Raw genomic sequence first — 13448 nt, forward strand, 5'->3', positions numbered from 1 at the left:
ATTCAATAGTGCTTGGCATTCATGGTATTGCTTTTTTTTTTTTTTTGGTGATTATGTTATAGTTTTTTGGTACATGAATTGAAAATTTTTTAAAAAGGGTGCTATTATTCATGGTGTTCCCATGTCATTGATATTGTTAAAAAGGATTTTACTTTTTGCAAATAATAAGAATTTTATTTAATGTCATTGACATTGTTGAGAATTTATATGGAAACTATGCTACAAAGATAATGGCTACAAAAAATAAAATTTTATCAAACTAAAAATTAAATTACAAGATAAAATTATATCAAAGTTGATTTTAAATTGCAAATCAAATTACTTGATACAACAACTTATCAGATAAGATGTTTAAAATAAAATTCCAAAAACTAACTAATCTTCAATATGAATTGATCTTAATTTAACTCTACAATATATTTCAAGAGCATGGGAATTTCTTAAGTAATTGGATTCTATCTTTAAGGACGTCCTCCCGAGAACAAAAATGGGATTTTCTTCTGAAGTATTTTTTATACTAATTATTACTTTGAGGTCACTAATATCTTTTTTGCTAAACCGTTAGTCAGTGGGGGAATGTGCAACAAAAATAATATTTGGGGGCAAAGTGAAAATTACACCAAAACTTAGGAGGGTTTAGTGCTTTTGGCACCTATCTTTTTTTTTTTTTTGGTGAATCAAAATACTAAGTCAACTTAAATACAAAACGTTACAGTCAACATAATTAAATTAACAATGACTATTTAGTATTAATTAGCAATGTGGGAATTTTCCATCAAACCACGGTTGGTCAACCAAAACTTCATAGCTTCTAGAAGTAGATTTCTTCAAAGTCTAGCTTATCACTTGAATATTCAACTGCTAAGCAGACCATTCATCCTCTGGATACAATTCAGTACAAGAATGCTCAATTGAGAACTCAATTTACCATCCTATCTCCATAAGGTTTCAGGAAAAGATCTTCCATTACTAGAAACAAGATGGATGAAGTAGATATTGTTGTAGAATTTCTTCTTGAGGACATTGAATTACTGCTGAGCAAGACCTCATATTCTATCCTTTCTGAAGTGAGTCCAGTTGTGATTTCTCTGTATGAGGACCTCAAGATCATAAAATCCTGTCTAAAAAGGATGAAAGACTCCCCCAGTAACTTCAACATACTCCAGTCTTTCTTCCTTAGACAGATTAGAGACGTGGTCTTGAAGATATTAGATGCCACTGACTCTTATATCAACAATGCTCTGGCAAACAGCAATGGAATTTCTGGGGCAGATATTGCTATTTCTTTCCAGCATTCTTCAGAGCTTTCGTTTCGGGCAACACAGGTTAGTTTATACAGGAGATTGATCCCTGAAGTTCATAATGGTATTAGTGCTTCTATGTCAAACAGGGAGGTTTCATCAAGACTGAAGAGTAGTAGCCCTGTTTTGGGAGAAGAAGTGGTAGGTTTCGATGATGAAGCAACAGCAGTGCTGGATAGGCTTACCGGGGAACAGAAGCAACTGGAACTGGAAGTGATTTCCCTTGTTGGCGTGGCAGGTATTGGCAAGACTACTTTTGCAAAAAGATTGTATAACGATTCACGAGTTCTTCATCACTTCCATGTTCGTGCATGGACTCGTGGGCCTCAACTAAATGAGGAAATGAACGCGTTGCATGACTTGTTGACTTGTGTCACAAATGATAACTACTCTCTGCATAAAATGTATCCTCACGAAATGGGAGAGAAGCTACACAAGTTACTCAAGGGGAAGAGGTATTTGATTGTCATTGATGGTATTTGGGATTCATTGTCTTGGAAGTTGTTCTTCATGAAGTATTTTCCAGATGATAGCAACGGAAGTAAAGTACTGATTACAAGTAGGACGAAGGATGTTGTTCTGAAAATAAGCCCAAACAGCTCCCCTCAGGTTTTGCAATTTCTAAGCCAGGACGAAAGTTGGGAATTATTTGAAAGTAAAGTTTTTATTGATGAAAGTTGCCCCCAAGAGTTGATGGAATTGGGGAAGGAAATGGTTGCAAAATGCAGAGGACTACCTCTTGCGATTGTTGTTTTAGCTGGAGTTGCAAAGCAAGAAAAATCACCGGAGTGGTGGATGCATATAGTTACAGACATAGCTTCACCTACTCGTGGTAAAGAGCAGTTCATGGACATCTTAGCATTCGGCTATGATCACCTGCCTAATTGGTTGAAACCGTGCTTTCTTTATCTTGGATCATTTCCTCAAGGCTATGAAATTCTTGTGAAGAAAATAGTGTGGTCATGGATTGCAGAGGGGTTTGTAAAACAGAATGGGGAAAAATGGTTGGAAGAGCTGGCAGAGGAATATCTAACAGATCTTGTTGACAGAAATCTGATTGCAGTTTCCAAGAGAAAGTCCAATGGTGGGATAAAGACTTGTCAAGTCCATGACCTGTTGAGAGATTTGTGTGTCAAGAAAGCCAAGGATAACTTATTCCTGCAACCAATTTGTGGACATAAACAAATTTCTCTATTCTCACCTTCTCGTCCTACCTTGTATGACCACTGCTATAAAGGTGTCCGGGAAATTGAAGCAAAACTACCTTATGTAAGCTCACGCCCACAAAATATTAAATGCTTTCATTCTTATGATTTCCACTACATACCTCCAAATGATGTCAAATTCACACACATAGATATCTCCCTTCAGCAGAAAAACTCGCTTGTCTATAAACTTCTCAGAGTATTGGATTTAGGATACATCATCCTGGACCACTTTCCTGTTAACATACTGGAGCTTGTTCATTTGAACTACTTGGCTCTTAGGATTTATAACCTTCAAAAGCTACCACCCTTGTCTAAACTTTGGAACCTAGAAACCCTCATTCTTGTCACAGAAAAGGGACAAATTGTCACTTTACCAGAAGATATTTGGCAAATGGTAAAGTTGAGGCATTTGCATTATTCAGGGGAACTGGAATTTGAAAGTGCAAGTTTGAGTTCTTCAACTCCCTTTGTGCTGTACAATCTACAAACTATCTCTCAGGTACGTCCTTCAAGTTCTATACAGGAGGTATTGGCAAGAATGCCCAATCTTGTAAACTTAGGATGCCATTTAACATTATCAGATGCTATGAAACATGCTCAGTTCCCTGATCTTTCCAGATTAAGAATGCTAGAAACGTTAACATTTGATTATCAGACTTTAAAAATGGCAAAATTCTTTTTACCTCAACCAAGTAAGTTTCCTCCAAACTTGAAGAAGCTGACTCTGGTAGGTAGTTACGTAGACTGGAAAGAAATGTCAATCATTGGGATGCTACCAAACTTAGAGGTTCTCAAAATAAAGGATAATTTCTTCAATGCACCACGTTGGGAAGTGATGGATGAGGCTTTTTCTCATCTCAAGTTCTTGAAACTTTCAAACACTGATCTTCAACAATGGAGTGCCTCAAGTAGCAGCTTCCCTTGCCTCCAGCAGTTGGTGCTAGATGGATGTCCAAATTTGCAGGAAATGCCCTCTAGCTTTCGAAGCATCGATACATTGGAGGCAATTGAGTTGTATTATTCATCACAGTCAGTTGCAGATTCTGCTAGGCAAATTCAAGATTCACAGAGGTACATGGGAAATGATGGATTGAAAGTCTTGATTCACCCCCAGTTTGAAGAGCAATAAAGGAGCTTTCCTGTACATCATTTGAAAATAATGTATCTTGTTTAAATTGAATTGAGTGTCTATTTGATTTCCATCATTTGGTCGTCCTACTATAGTGTTTGAAAAAGATGTGATATTGTATATGCCGTTCAGCTTTCCAATTATTAGTTCAGTTATGATCCTATCTAAACTTTAGCCTGTGGAGTTGTCATACAGAAATTGCTTTAACTCAAATACTTGCCCTTGTATCTATCCTGGTTATATCTTTTTTTCTGAAGTACAACTTAATTCTTATGTCTTCATATCCTCATGATTCTATCAGCAACTTATAATCCTGTAAACCACTCCTTCTACTACCCCCAAAAATATTGTAATAATAATGACAAAATTTCACTGCATTGCTGATTATTTTATATTATTCAGTCTTCACATTTTGTACTTTTCCAACTAGAATATTGTCTTGAGCCAATATCACTCCTAAGATGTCAACTGATCAGATAGTACCACTTTGATGACAGAGCCAAACAATGATGTTTTAACCAAATAACATTGAAAAAAATGTAAAGAATGCTAGCTACATGTTATTGAAGTCCACTAATGTACAAAGAAGGCAAATTGTACACTTGCGAGATATCACTATCCTCTCCTCTAGTTTACCTAAAATTTAGGAAGAGATTATGATTTTGATTATCTGAACGATAACTATAGTAGTTAAAGAAATGCAAGAGATGGAAGTATATTTGTGTAATTTTTGTTGTTGGAACTTTGGCTGGACATTTGAAGCAAAATACAGAACGCATGATGAAGAAATTAGGAAAGGCAAAAGGTTCTTGATAAACTTCCCAGATGTTGTGTAGTTAAACTTTACCATGCTCAGGTGCCAGTTAGAATCTAAGCCTTCAAGGAAAGAGGAGAAATAGGTGGACTCAAAAGTTGAACAAAGATCTCAAAATTACTTGGCTAATATCCCTATCCGTTCAAGTGGATTTTGTTGTCAAAATTTTCAGTCGATAAAGAACTTGAATTTCCATCTCAATTGATATGAGCGGGCAGATCTAATTAATTTGTTTAGAATTCCTTAAGTAACTTCTACGGTAGATGTTGTCTCTTAACAACTCCTCTTTTAATGAAAGCCACCAAAACTGAAGTTGATATGAAACAGGATTTTGAAATTAATTTGGGTGGAAATATATGGGAAAACTGAAATTGTCTCTTAACATCTTCTGTCGTGCTTGACTTGGTACTGATGAGAGACCTTGAAATCGAATTAGACCCATAAAATATTTGTTAAGATTGGGTTTGAGGTACGGATGGTCAAAGTTCCAAAATATTTAAAGCCTAGGGTGTAAAAATCGAGTCAAGGGAAAAAAAAAACAAGTCAAGAGTGTAACAATAAACATGTTCATGAATAAAAGCTGAAAATCCAGCGAGAAATACCACCATAAAGAATTTGATATTCATTTTCAAAACCAATTCGCAATAAATTAACTAACTCAGGATCTTCTTTGAAAAAACATTGAAAAAAACCTCAAGATCTTATTAATTCGACTAAAAATTTTTCCAAAGCCAATGCCTTAACATCTGCCTTTACACAAGATGTTTTAAAGTTTACTGTTATGTTATTCTATATTTGAAAATCAATTTGTGAAGAAGTTTTCAAAGCCCTTGAAGGACAATTTTCCCAGTTAAAATATTTAACAAGCATGATCAAGCAATGGCAGAGCCAAAACCTAAAACTAGTGGGGACAACTATCTATTATTGGTCAATATAATAGTTGGATTGAGAATCAACTATATTGGTGGTAGCTGGAGTTGTTAAGGTTCAAAACAATTATCTTGGTGGTATGAGCAACTACAAAATGCAAAAATGTCTAATTTCTTATATATTATGTAATTTATTGTATTAATAATTGATAGTTAGCATAAAATGACTAATCTTAAGAAATCTAGTATGGCCAATAAATTTGTCAAACTATCCAAAGTTATCTAGTGAAATTCTCTTTTATATGTTCCTTGAAAAGTAAAAATTAGAATTAGGATTTTCACTCATTTATTAGTTAGTTGAATAAACTATTAGTGTATTACAAAATTATATGCATAATTAATGAGTATTAAATTGCAATGCATTCAAATCCAAAAAAAGTTACACAATCACATATCATCCAAGAGTGAGTTGATAAATCAATCAATGATAGGTGTCGAGCCTGTGCAATAATAAATACAAATAAAATACAAATTTTTATATATAGCAGTGAGTAGGGTTGAATCTACAAGAATTGGAAAAAATTCATTTTTTATAGAGTTTAGAGTATGGGGGATTTTTTTATATAAAAATAAGAATACTTAAATAACTCACATAAAATAAATAAACAAAAACTAAATGACAATTTATTAAAATTGAAATAATAATAGATAAGCTCTAACCAAAAAATAACTTAGGAAATGGTTCATTCAATTGACCATTTGAGCTTTTGGACAAAAGAAAAAAATGTGCTCAATGGTTTCAGTATCCTCCCCACAGCAATTACATAGGTTGCTTCCCTTTCCTATTCTCTTATAGAGTGCTTCATTAGTTGGCAATCCATTTTGCAGGCACCTCCATAAGAAGTGTCTCAGCTTCATCTTAATGTTTAAACTTCACAGTCTTTTCAACACCATATGTTTCCTAATTTTCCAGCTAGTTTTTGAGCCAGGTGCTGACCTTCGATTCTTGGTGTCTCCTTCCCCTTTTGCAGCAACATATCTTGTTGACAGGTGCCGAACCTGTGCAATAATAATAAATAAATCCTAACTACCACTTGAAACAGTTAGTAATCAATTCGAGTACTGGAGCAGGGACTCTAGGTGTGCAATGGGTTACTTGATTCACCCTGTTCCCGAAGAGTTTGCTTAATCCGATATACCTGAATTAATTGTTTAACTGAACTCCCTAACTAGTAGACAGTGGTAAGCAGGGTCGTCTCCTCAGGGACTGGAGAGATATTTGTTTCTTTTCAAATCAAGATTAATGGGGGGGGTTCTGATATCAAAAGCCAACTGAACAAATTAAATGCAGAAAGTAATTAATTAAAAGAAATAACTAAGAGAAAACTCTAGCCAAGGGTATACTTCAGAAATGGTTCATGCACTGATCATTGATGCAAAAATAATTCTATTGACAAACAACTCATGTCACACGACTTACTCATCCACATCATCTCATAACGCGCATTCAACACTTATTAATAGATTGGTTATAGTTGTCTCGCACGCGCTAAACAACCAACCCTTCCTTAATTTATCGATAGCTAAGGTACGACCGTTAGCTATTTCTCTAACCCAAAAACAACCCTAGGTACGACCGTAGGATTTAATTTCTAGATTGCATTAGCAATTAGAAAGGCCCAATCCTGACTAACAAACACGCTACGAGGGTTCATTCAAGCCATATCAAATATTCCCCTGACACAAATCCAATTGTGCCAGTTGCTACTGGAATAGAAGTAACGAACAATTACGGATTCAAACACCCCTATATAGCAAAATAGCCTATATGAACAATTAATTATTGCGCACTAATCAATCACACATAAGGCTATAACACTTAGAAACAGGAAATATATAAATATTAATAAATGGAGGAAATAGTTAAAATAAATTCGATCTCACAGTAATTTCTGAACCAAATCGTCAGTGATCCCCTTGACTAGAATTAGAGAATTAGCTCCTCATAATTAGAGTACAGGCCATGCGGCAAAGCTGGAGGAAGCCGTCAATTCTTTAATCTAGGCAAACGGAAGACTTGACCTTCGTTCACTTCGGTCAACCGAAGAGAGAAAAGAACGACAATGGATTACGATTGCTTCAATTTCCTTCGGTCAAAGCCAGAATGAAAAGCAATGACCAAAGTCCACGATTGCGGCTCTCTTTAACTTCTCTCTTCTCTCACGCAAGAAAACACACGAGAGATTGGAAGATTGTAATTGTTTTTCACTTCTCAATTTGGTCAAAGAACAATGAATAGTTCATAGAATCCCCAAAGTCAACAAAAGGTGCTAATGTCTCCTGCTCCCTCTACAAAGCTGCGGCTGTCTAGTCTCCTTCCAGAGCCCAGGAAAAAACCAAAACAAAGAGAAAAAGAACTCTCCCTCTAACCTAAGCCGCGCGAGAGATAAATAGTATCCCCAATAGCCGGGAATTGTTACTTGTCCAAAATTGCAGCCAGACTCCCTAGAAATATATTAAAATAAAATCTATTACAATTAGGTTTCTTCAGCTTCTCAAGCGGACCCCACAGCGACAAATCTTCTAAGTTTTGATTTTAAGTACTTTTCAGCGTCCTTTCCTGCAATTAGCATCAAAACAAAATATCAGTAGAATCCACCCAATTAATGAAAGTATTTAGTCAATTAGTTGTGCAATAATGCCCAAAATACCCACTAAAATGCACCCTATCAATCTCCCCCACACCTGAACTATGCTTGCCCTCAAGCATAATTAACTCAGAAGTACAATCAAGATGCTAAGCAAATCACAGCAGTTCATACCAAGAATGGCATTCCAAGATCCCCAATAACCTTATCGAAATCAGAATATACCAAATCAACAATTCTCGCAGTTTAAAGTGCACTCATTCACTCCAAAGTGTATATGAAATGTATATTAGATGGCTCTCAAAACAACACAATAGAATGACACTACCATAAGCTTGCTCATATATCATATCTCCACCACTTATGCATGAATTTAAATGCAGCAATCAAGGGACTTTGCAAGGTTGTAATGGGGCTAGGGTGAGATGGTAGGATAAAAAGGAGTCAAAAGGGTGTAAAAGTATAAAGAAAGTGCTCAGAAATTCATTACACAGATGCTTTGCACATTGGGAACTTCAAGGCATCTCAACCATCACACGAGTAGAGTAAATTGGCACTTGCCACGACCTTCGACTTTTCCTTTCTCCTCTTTTTTTCTATATTTTTTTGTTTTCCTCTTTTTTTCTTTTCTTTTTTTTCAACAACTCCAACCAGCACCATAAGAATCAACTTTACTCGTTGCTTCTTGGCATTTTGCCTTCTTTCCACCTTTTTTTTTTCTTTTGTTGTGGTTTTTTTTTTTTTTGTTTTAATTGACATGTGTAATGCCTCTCAGATACTATTCCAAAATTCTGTATAACAAAATCAAAGCACTTCTTCACACGAGGTTCAGAAAGAAAGTCTAAAAAGAGGTTTCACGGCTAAAAGTTGGGGTCTCAAGCGAAGAATAAGGGTTAAGGCTCAACTTAGCTCCTAGTGGTAAATAATCCAAGGGTTGGTTCTAAGAAAGTCCAAAAATGGCTCATTCCTAAGTGCCCTATCATTTCAATGCATTAAACTCATTTAAATGCAGTCTTGACATGCATAACCGAGCAAGTTCTAGAATGACAAACCATGTGCGCTAATCACTCAACAAACGAAAAATTAGGCCCAAAAATCGCACAAATGGTCAAATTTATGTCAATTTCAGCATATTCATCAATCAATTCATTATCGAGGAAAATAGAGCACCCCATGGCATGAACTTCCTACTTATACTCATATCTCAATTGCATTCATCACCGTTTAAAGAAGAAAACTACTCAGACAATTAAAAACACCTCTAAAGCATAGTTAACTCTCCCCCACACCTAAATCTTACATTGCCCTCAATGTAAGTAAAGGAAGATCAAAATAGAGGTATTAGGGCAACTACACTTCCCTTAAAATGGAGGGGGCAGAAATGAACTACGGCTGTGGAGGGAAAGGCGGGCGTGTTCTTGCCCTTATTTTTTTTATTTTTTTTTTTTTTTTTGGTTTAGTCATTTGAAATCAGAGGGCAGGGTGGAGGCAAGGGAATGGTATTCCAAAGAGGTCAACAAACAGCCAACAAAGTAAATGACAACTAAATACAGCTCCCAATCACAGACAAGTGCAGAAACGGCCTATGAACACACCCCAAAAATTAATTAAGCCTGCGAGCAGCAAAATTTTCTCCAAATACTACCAATTCAACCCAAAAATCAATTAATTAGATAAACACAGTAAAATTTCCCCAAAAACTAATGAAACAGGCAACCAGGGTAAAAACTCCCCCCAAATATCACTGATTGAGCACAACATTTGACAATTGGTCAGCAACCACCCACGGATATATCACAACACCCAAAATCAAGCAAGAAATTGACAATCTGGCATCAGCTAAGAAAGTAAAAATCTGTCCTCTGCTAAACAAAAATTAAGAATCTGGCCTCAGCTAAGTGACAGGGATTTGAAAAAGAAATCACCGGAGTTTTTGACTGGCAGTGGGTCACGGCTGGCGCTAGGGCAGAGGTGGCGGCTAGAGTGTGCGGGCCTGGCCTGGTCTGCTGCTGGGATGACAGGCGCCTGCGTTGCTGGTCGCGCGCCCGCTGGAGGCTGGAGGCTGCTGGTCTGCGCGCGCGGACAGTGGTCCACAGCTGAGCTGCTTGAGAGCTGGAGCTGGGCTTGGGCCCGGAGGAGGGATGGACGCTGTACGCGTGAGCTGTTGGGCGGCGCGCGCACGGTCTGCGCGCCTGGCTGCTGCAGCTCTGCTGGTGGTGAGGCGCGGCTGGGCAGAGGGGTTGCGCGAGGCTGCTGGAGCTCGCGTGGACTGGCTGCCTGCGACGTGAGCGCGCGAGTGAGGTTGCTGCCCGCTGTTGCTGTGCGCGATGGCAGAGAGAACGCGCGAGGCTGACGGCGGAGCTCGCGCGCGGCGTGCTGTGCGCGCAGGAAGGAGACGCAGCGGCGGACTGGCGGCGACCTGGTGCGCCTGGCTGGTCAGCGGTGTGCGGCAATGGTAGTGGCGGCAGGCGGCAGGCGGCGGGCTGATCTCAGAGGGGGAGAAAGGAAGTGACGAACAGCGAGGCGAGGTGCGGTGGCGGCGGGCGGCGAGGAGCGGCGGCGGGCCAAGCAAAAGAAAGAAAAGAAGAAAAAAAAGAAAAGGAAGAAGAAAGAAGAAAGAAAGAAAAAGGAAGAAAAGAAGAAGTAGGGTTACGGTTTTTTCTTCTTTTTCAATAAGGGCAATTTCGTATTTTCGCCTTTTTTTTTTTTTTTTATTAGCGTGACCACCTAGCGTGGGCACGCTCAACTGCTATAGAGTCCGCAGATTCTGAACAAAAGTTTCTTTCTCTCTGGCGTGACCATTTGGCGTGGGCACGCCTAACTGCCATAGAGCCCGCAGAACCTGATCGAAAATTTCCTCTGTCAGGCGTGACCACCTGGCGTGGGCACGTCTAACTGCCATAGAGTTCGCAGAACCTGATCGAAAATTTCTTCCATCAGGCGTGACCACTTGGCGTGGGCACGTCTAACTGCTATGGAGTCCGCAGAACCTGAACGAAAATTCCTTCCCCTCAAGCGTGACCACCTGACGTGGGCACGCTTAACTACTAATTTCATGCCACCAAACATCAAACTATTAATTGACACTAACACTTAACTAAAACTTCAAAAATGCATGAAAACTGAAACAAATAGTCTTGGGTTGCCTCCCAAGTAGCGCCTTTCTTTAATGTCTTTGGCTAGACATAGCACCACTCTTTAGTCTGGATGTAATTGAATTTTTCTTGTAATTGGTGGCCTTCCTCCAGGATCCACGTGGCCATTGAGTGCAACCTTTTCCCTAAATTTTCTCTCCATTTTCACCTCGTGAATTGCTTTCATCCTATAGGACTTGTTCGCAGCAACCTTGAATTTACCCCTACAAGCAAACTTAGAAAATTCTTGCACAGAGGGATTAGTGGCATAGATAGCAAACACAGACTGAGAGTTAACAGGATGTTTCATTGTATCAAAGATATTAAAGTGGACTATTTCTCCATCAAATTCCATCGTGAGAGTACCCTTACTAACATCAATTTTAGTCTGGGCAGTACTCAAAAATGGTCTTCCTAATATAATGGGTGATGGATTTGGGGCACTTCTATCATCCATGTAAAGCACATAAAAATCAGCAGGAAAAATTAATCCATCTACTTGCACTAAAACATTCTCAATTATCCCATCCGGATAAGCACATGTACGATCAGCCAATTGAATTATTATCCCCGTTTCTTTTAATGGTCCTAAATTTAGAGAATCATAGATTGACTTAGGCATCACATTAATAGAAGCTCCTAAATCTATCATGGCATTTTTGATACTAGAATGTCCAATTTTACAGGGAATAGTAAACATACCTGGATCCCCGCATTTGGGTGGAAGTTTCCTTTGAAGTACAGCTGATACATTCTCTCCTACCATCACTCTCTCATCACCCCTTAGCTTTCTTTTGTTAATGCACAAGTCTTTTAAGAACTTTGCGTATTTGGGTACCTGCTTGATCACGTCCAATAGGGGGATGTTTACTTGAACTTTGCGGAACACATCCAGGATTTCTTTTTCCCTTTCTACCTTTATTGTCTTCTCCAGCCTGCAAGGAAAAGGAGGTAAGTTAGATTTAATAGTGGGCGGAGAAGTGAAGGTTACCTTAGGATCCTTGCGAATACGCCCTTCCTCTTCGATTTCCTTTTCTATCTCCTCCTCACTTTTGCTTTTTGAACTTTCCACTTTAGGCCCTTCCAGTTCCTTGCCACTCCTCAGTGTCATGGCACTTACATTCCTGGGATTTATCTCGGGTTGAGATGGCAATTTTCCATGAACGTGGGACTCCAGGCGATTGATGGCAGTTGCCAATTGGTTTATTCGAGCATCCATATCTTTCATGCCTGATCTGGTCTCCTGCTGGAACTGTCTAGTCTCTTGCTGGATCTGGGAGGTAGTAGTAGCCAGACGTTTTTGACTATATCCTCCAAGGAACTCCCTGAATTGGAGGATGAGGGTTGAGATTTTGGTTGCCATGGCTGGTGGAATCCTGGTGGACGATTCGAGAATGAATTTTGCCTGTTCCCATAACTGAAATTGGGATGGTCTCTCCAACCGGGGTTGTATGTGTTGGAATACGGGTCATACTGCCTGCGGGGCGCGGGCACGCCTCCGGCCATATTTACCTGTTCCGCCCCGTCCTCTTGCAAAATGGGGCACGAATCCGTGCAGTGGTCCATGCTAGTACAGATTCCACACACCTTCGCTCGCGGTGTGTCTCTCATGGCCAATTGCCTGACAGCAGACGTCAACTCTGACAGTTGCTGCTGGATGGATGACGTCTCTGCCTCATTGACTCTACGGGTAGGAGTGCTCTCACGGAAGCCGAACTGCTGAGAGTTTTCTGCCATGGCTTCAATAAGGTCCCATGCTTCCCTCGGTGTCTTGTTCGCCAGGGCTCCTCCACTCGCAGCGTCAATAATACTCCTGTCAGTTGACTGGAGTCCCTCATAGAAGTATTGGATCAACAGTTGTTCACTAATCTGATGCTGTGGGCATCTAGCGCACAACTTGTTGAACCTTTCCCAAAAATCGTACAATGACTCCCCGGAGTACTGCTTGATGCTGCAAATCTCCTTCCTCAAACTTGCAGCCCGGGATGCGGGGAAAAATTTCTCCAGGAATTTCTTTTTCAATTGTGCCCACGTGGTGATACTACCTGCAGGTAGGTAGTATAGCCAATCCTTCGCTGCATCCTTGAGAGAGAAGGGGAAGGCTCTCAGTCTTATTTGCTCCTCAGTGACCCAGGAGGTTTCATGCTAGAGCAAACTACTTCGAATTCCTTGACATGTTTGTGGGGTTCTTCACCAGAAAGACCATGGAACGAAGGCAAGAGCTGAATCAACCCCGATTTCAGCTCGAAAGAAGTATTTTCAGCCAGAGTTGGGAACGTGATGCACAAGGGCTGATGAGTCAGGTCTGGGGTAGCCAGCTCCCTTAATGTCTGGGTGTTGGCCAT

The 13448-nt window shown here is 39.4% G+C and overlaps 2 protein-coding genes across 2 annotated transcripts; one reads left to right on the forward strand and one right to left on the reverse strand.

The window, feature by feature from the left end:
* The first annotated feature begins 980 nt into the window (after window positions 1–980).
* LOC113752347 (putative late blight resistance protein homolog R1B-17) lies at window positions 981–3638 on the forward strand. The gene has a single exon (XM_027296463.1). It carries the CDS (start codon window positions 981–983, stop codon window positions 3636–3638), a length of 2658 nt encoding a protein of 885 aa, XP_027152264.1.
* A 7529-nt stretch (window positions 3639–11167) lies between these two features.
* On the reverse strand, window positions 11168–13448 carry LOC113752348. Its single transcript, XM_027296464.1, has 5 exons — window positions 13263–13448; window positions 12616–13116; window positions 11806–12508; window positions 11603–11691; window positions 11168–11389 (listed from the first exon to the last, which is right to left on the reverse strand). The coding sequence occupies exons 1-5, from the start codon at window positions 13446–13448 to the stop codon at window positions 11168–11170; spliced, it is 1701 nt and encodes a 566-aa protein (XP_027152265.1).

The sequence above is a fragment of the Coffea eugenioides genome, chromosome 11, assembly GCF_003713205.1.
Source record: "Coffea eugenioides isolate CCC68of chromosome 11, Ceug_1.0, whole genome shotgun sequence".
Classification (NCBI taxonomy): domain Eukaryota; kingdom Viridiplantae; phylum Streptophyta; class Magnoliopsida; order Gentianales; family Rubiaceae; genus Coffea; species Coffea eugenioides.

Bases quoted from the DNA above. Each gene is read 5' to 3' on its own strand.
- LOC113752348 (XM_027296464.1), bottom strand. From the start codon at position 13,448: ATGGCCAACACCCAGACATTAAGGGAGCTGGCTACCCCAGACCTGACT. The intron at 12,509-12,615 runs GTAAATATGGCC...TTATGGGAACAG, and splicing joins AAGAGGACGGGGCGGAACAG to GCAAAATTCATTCTCGAATC. The intron at 11,692-11,805 runs GTATGTTTACTA...CTCTAAATTTAG, and splicing joins ACCCAAATGCGGGGATCCAG to GACCATTAAAAGAAACGGGG.
- LOC113752347 (XM_027296463.1), top strand. From the start codon at position 981: ATGGATGAAGTAGATATTGTTGTAGAATTTCTTCTTGAGGACATTGAA.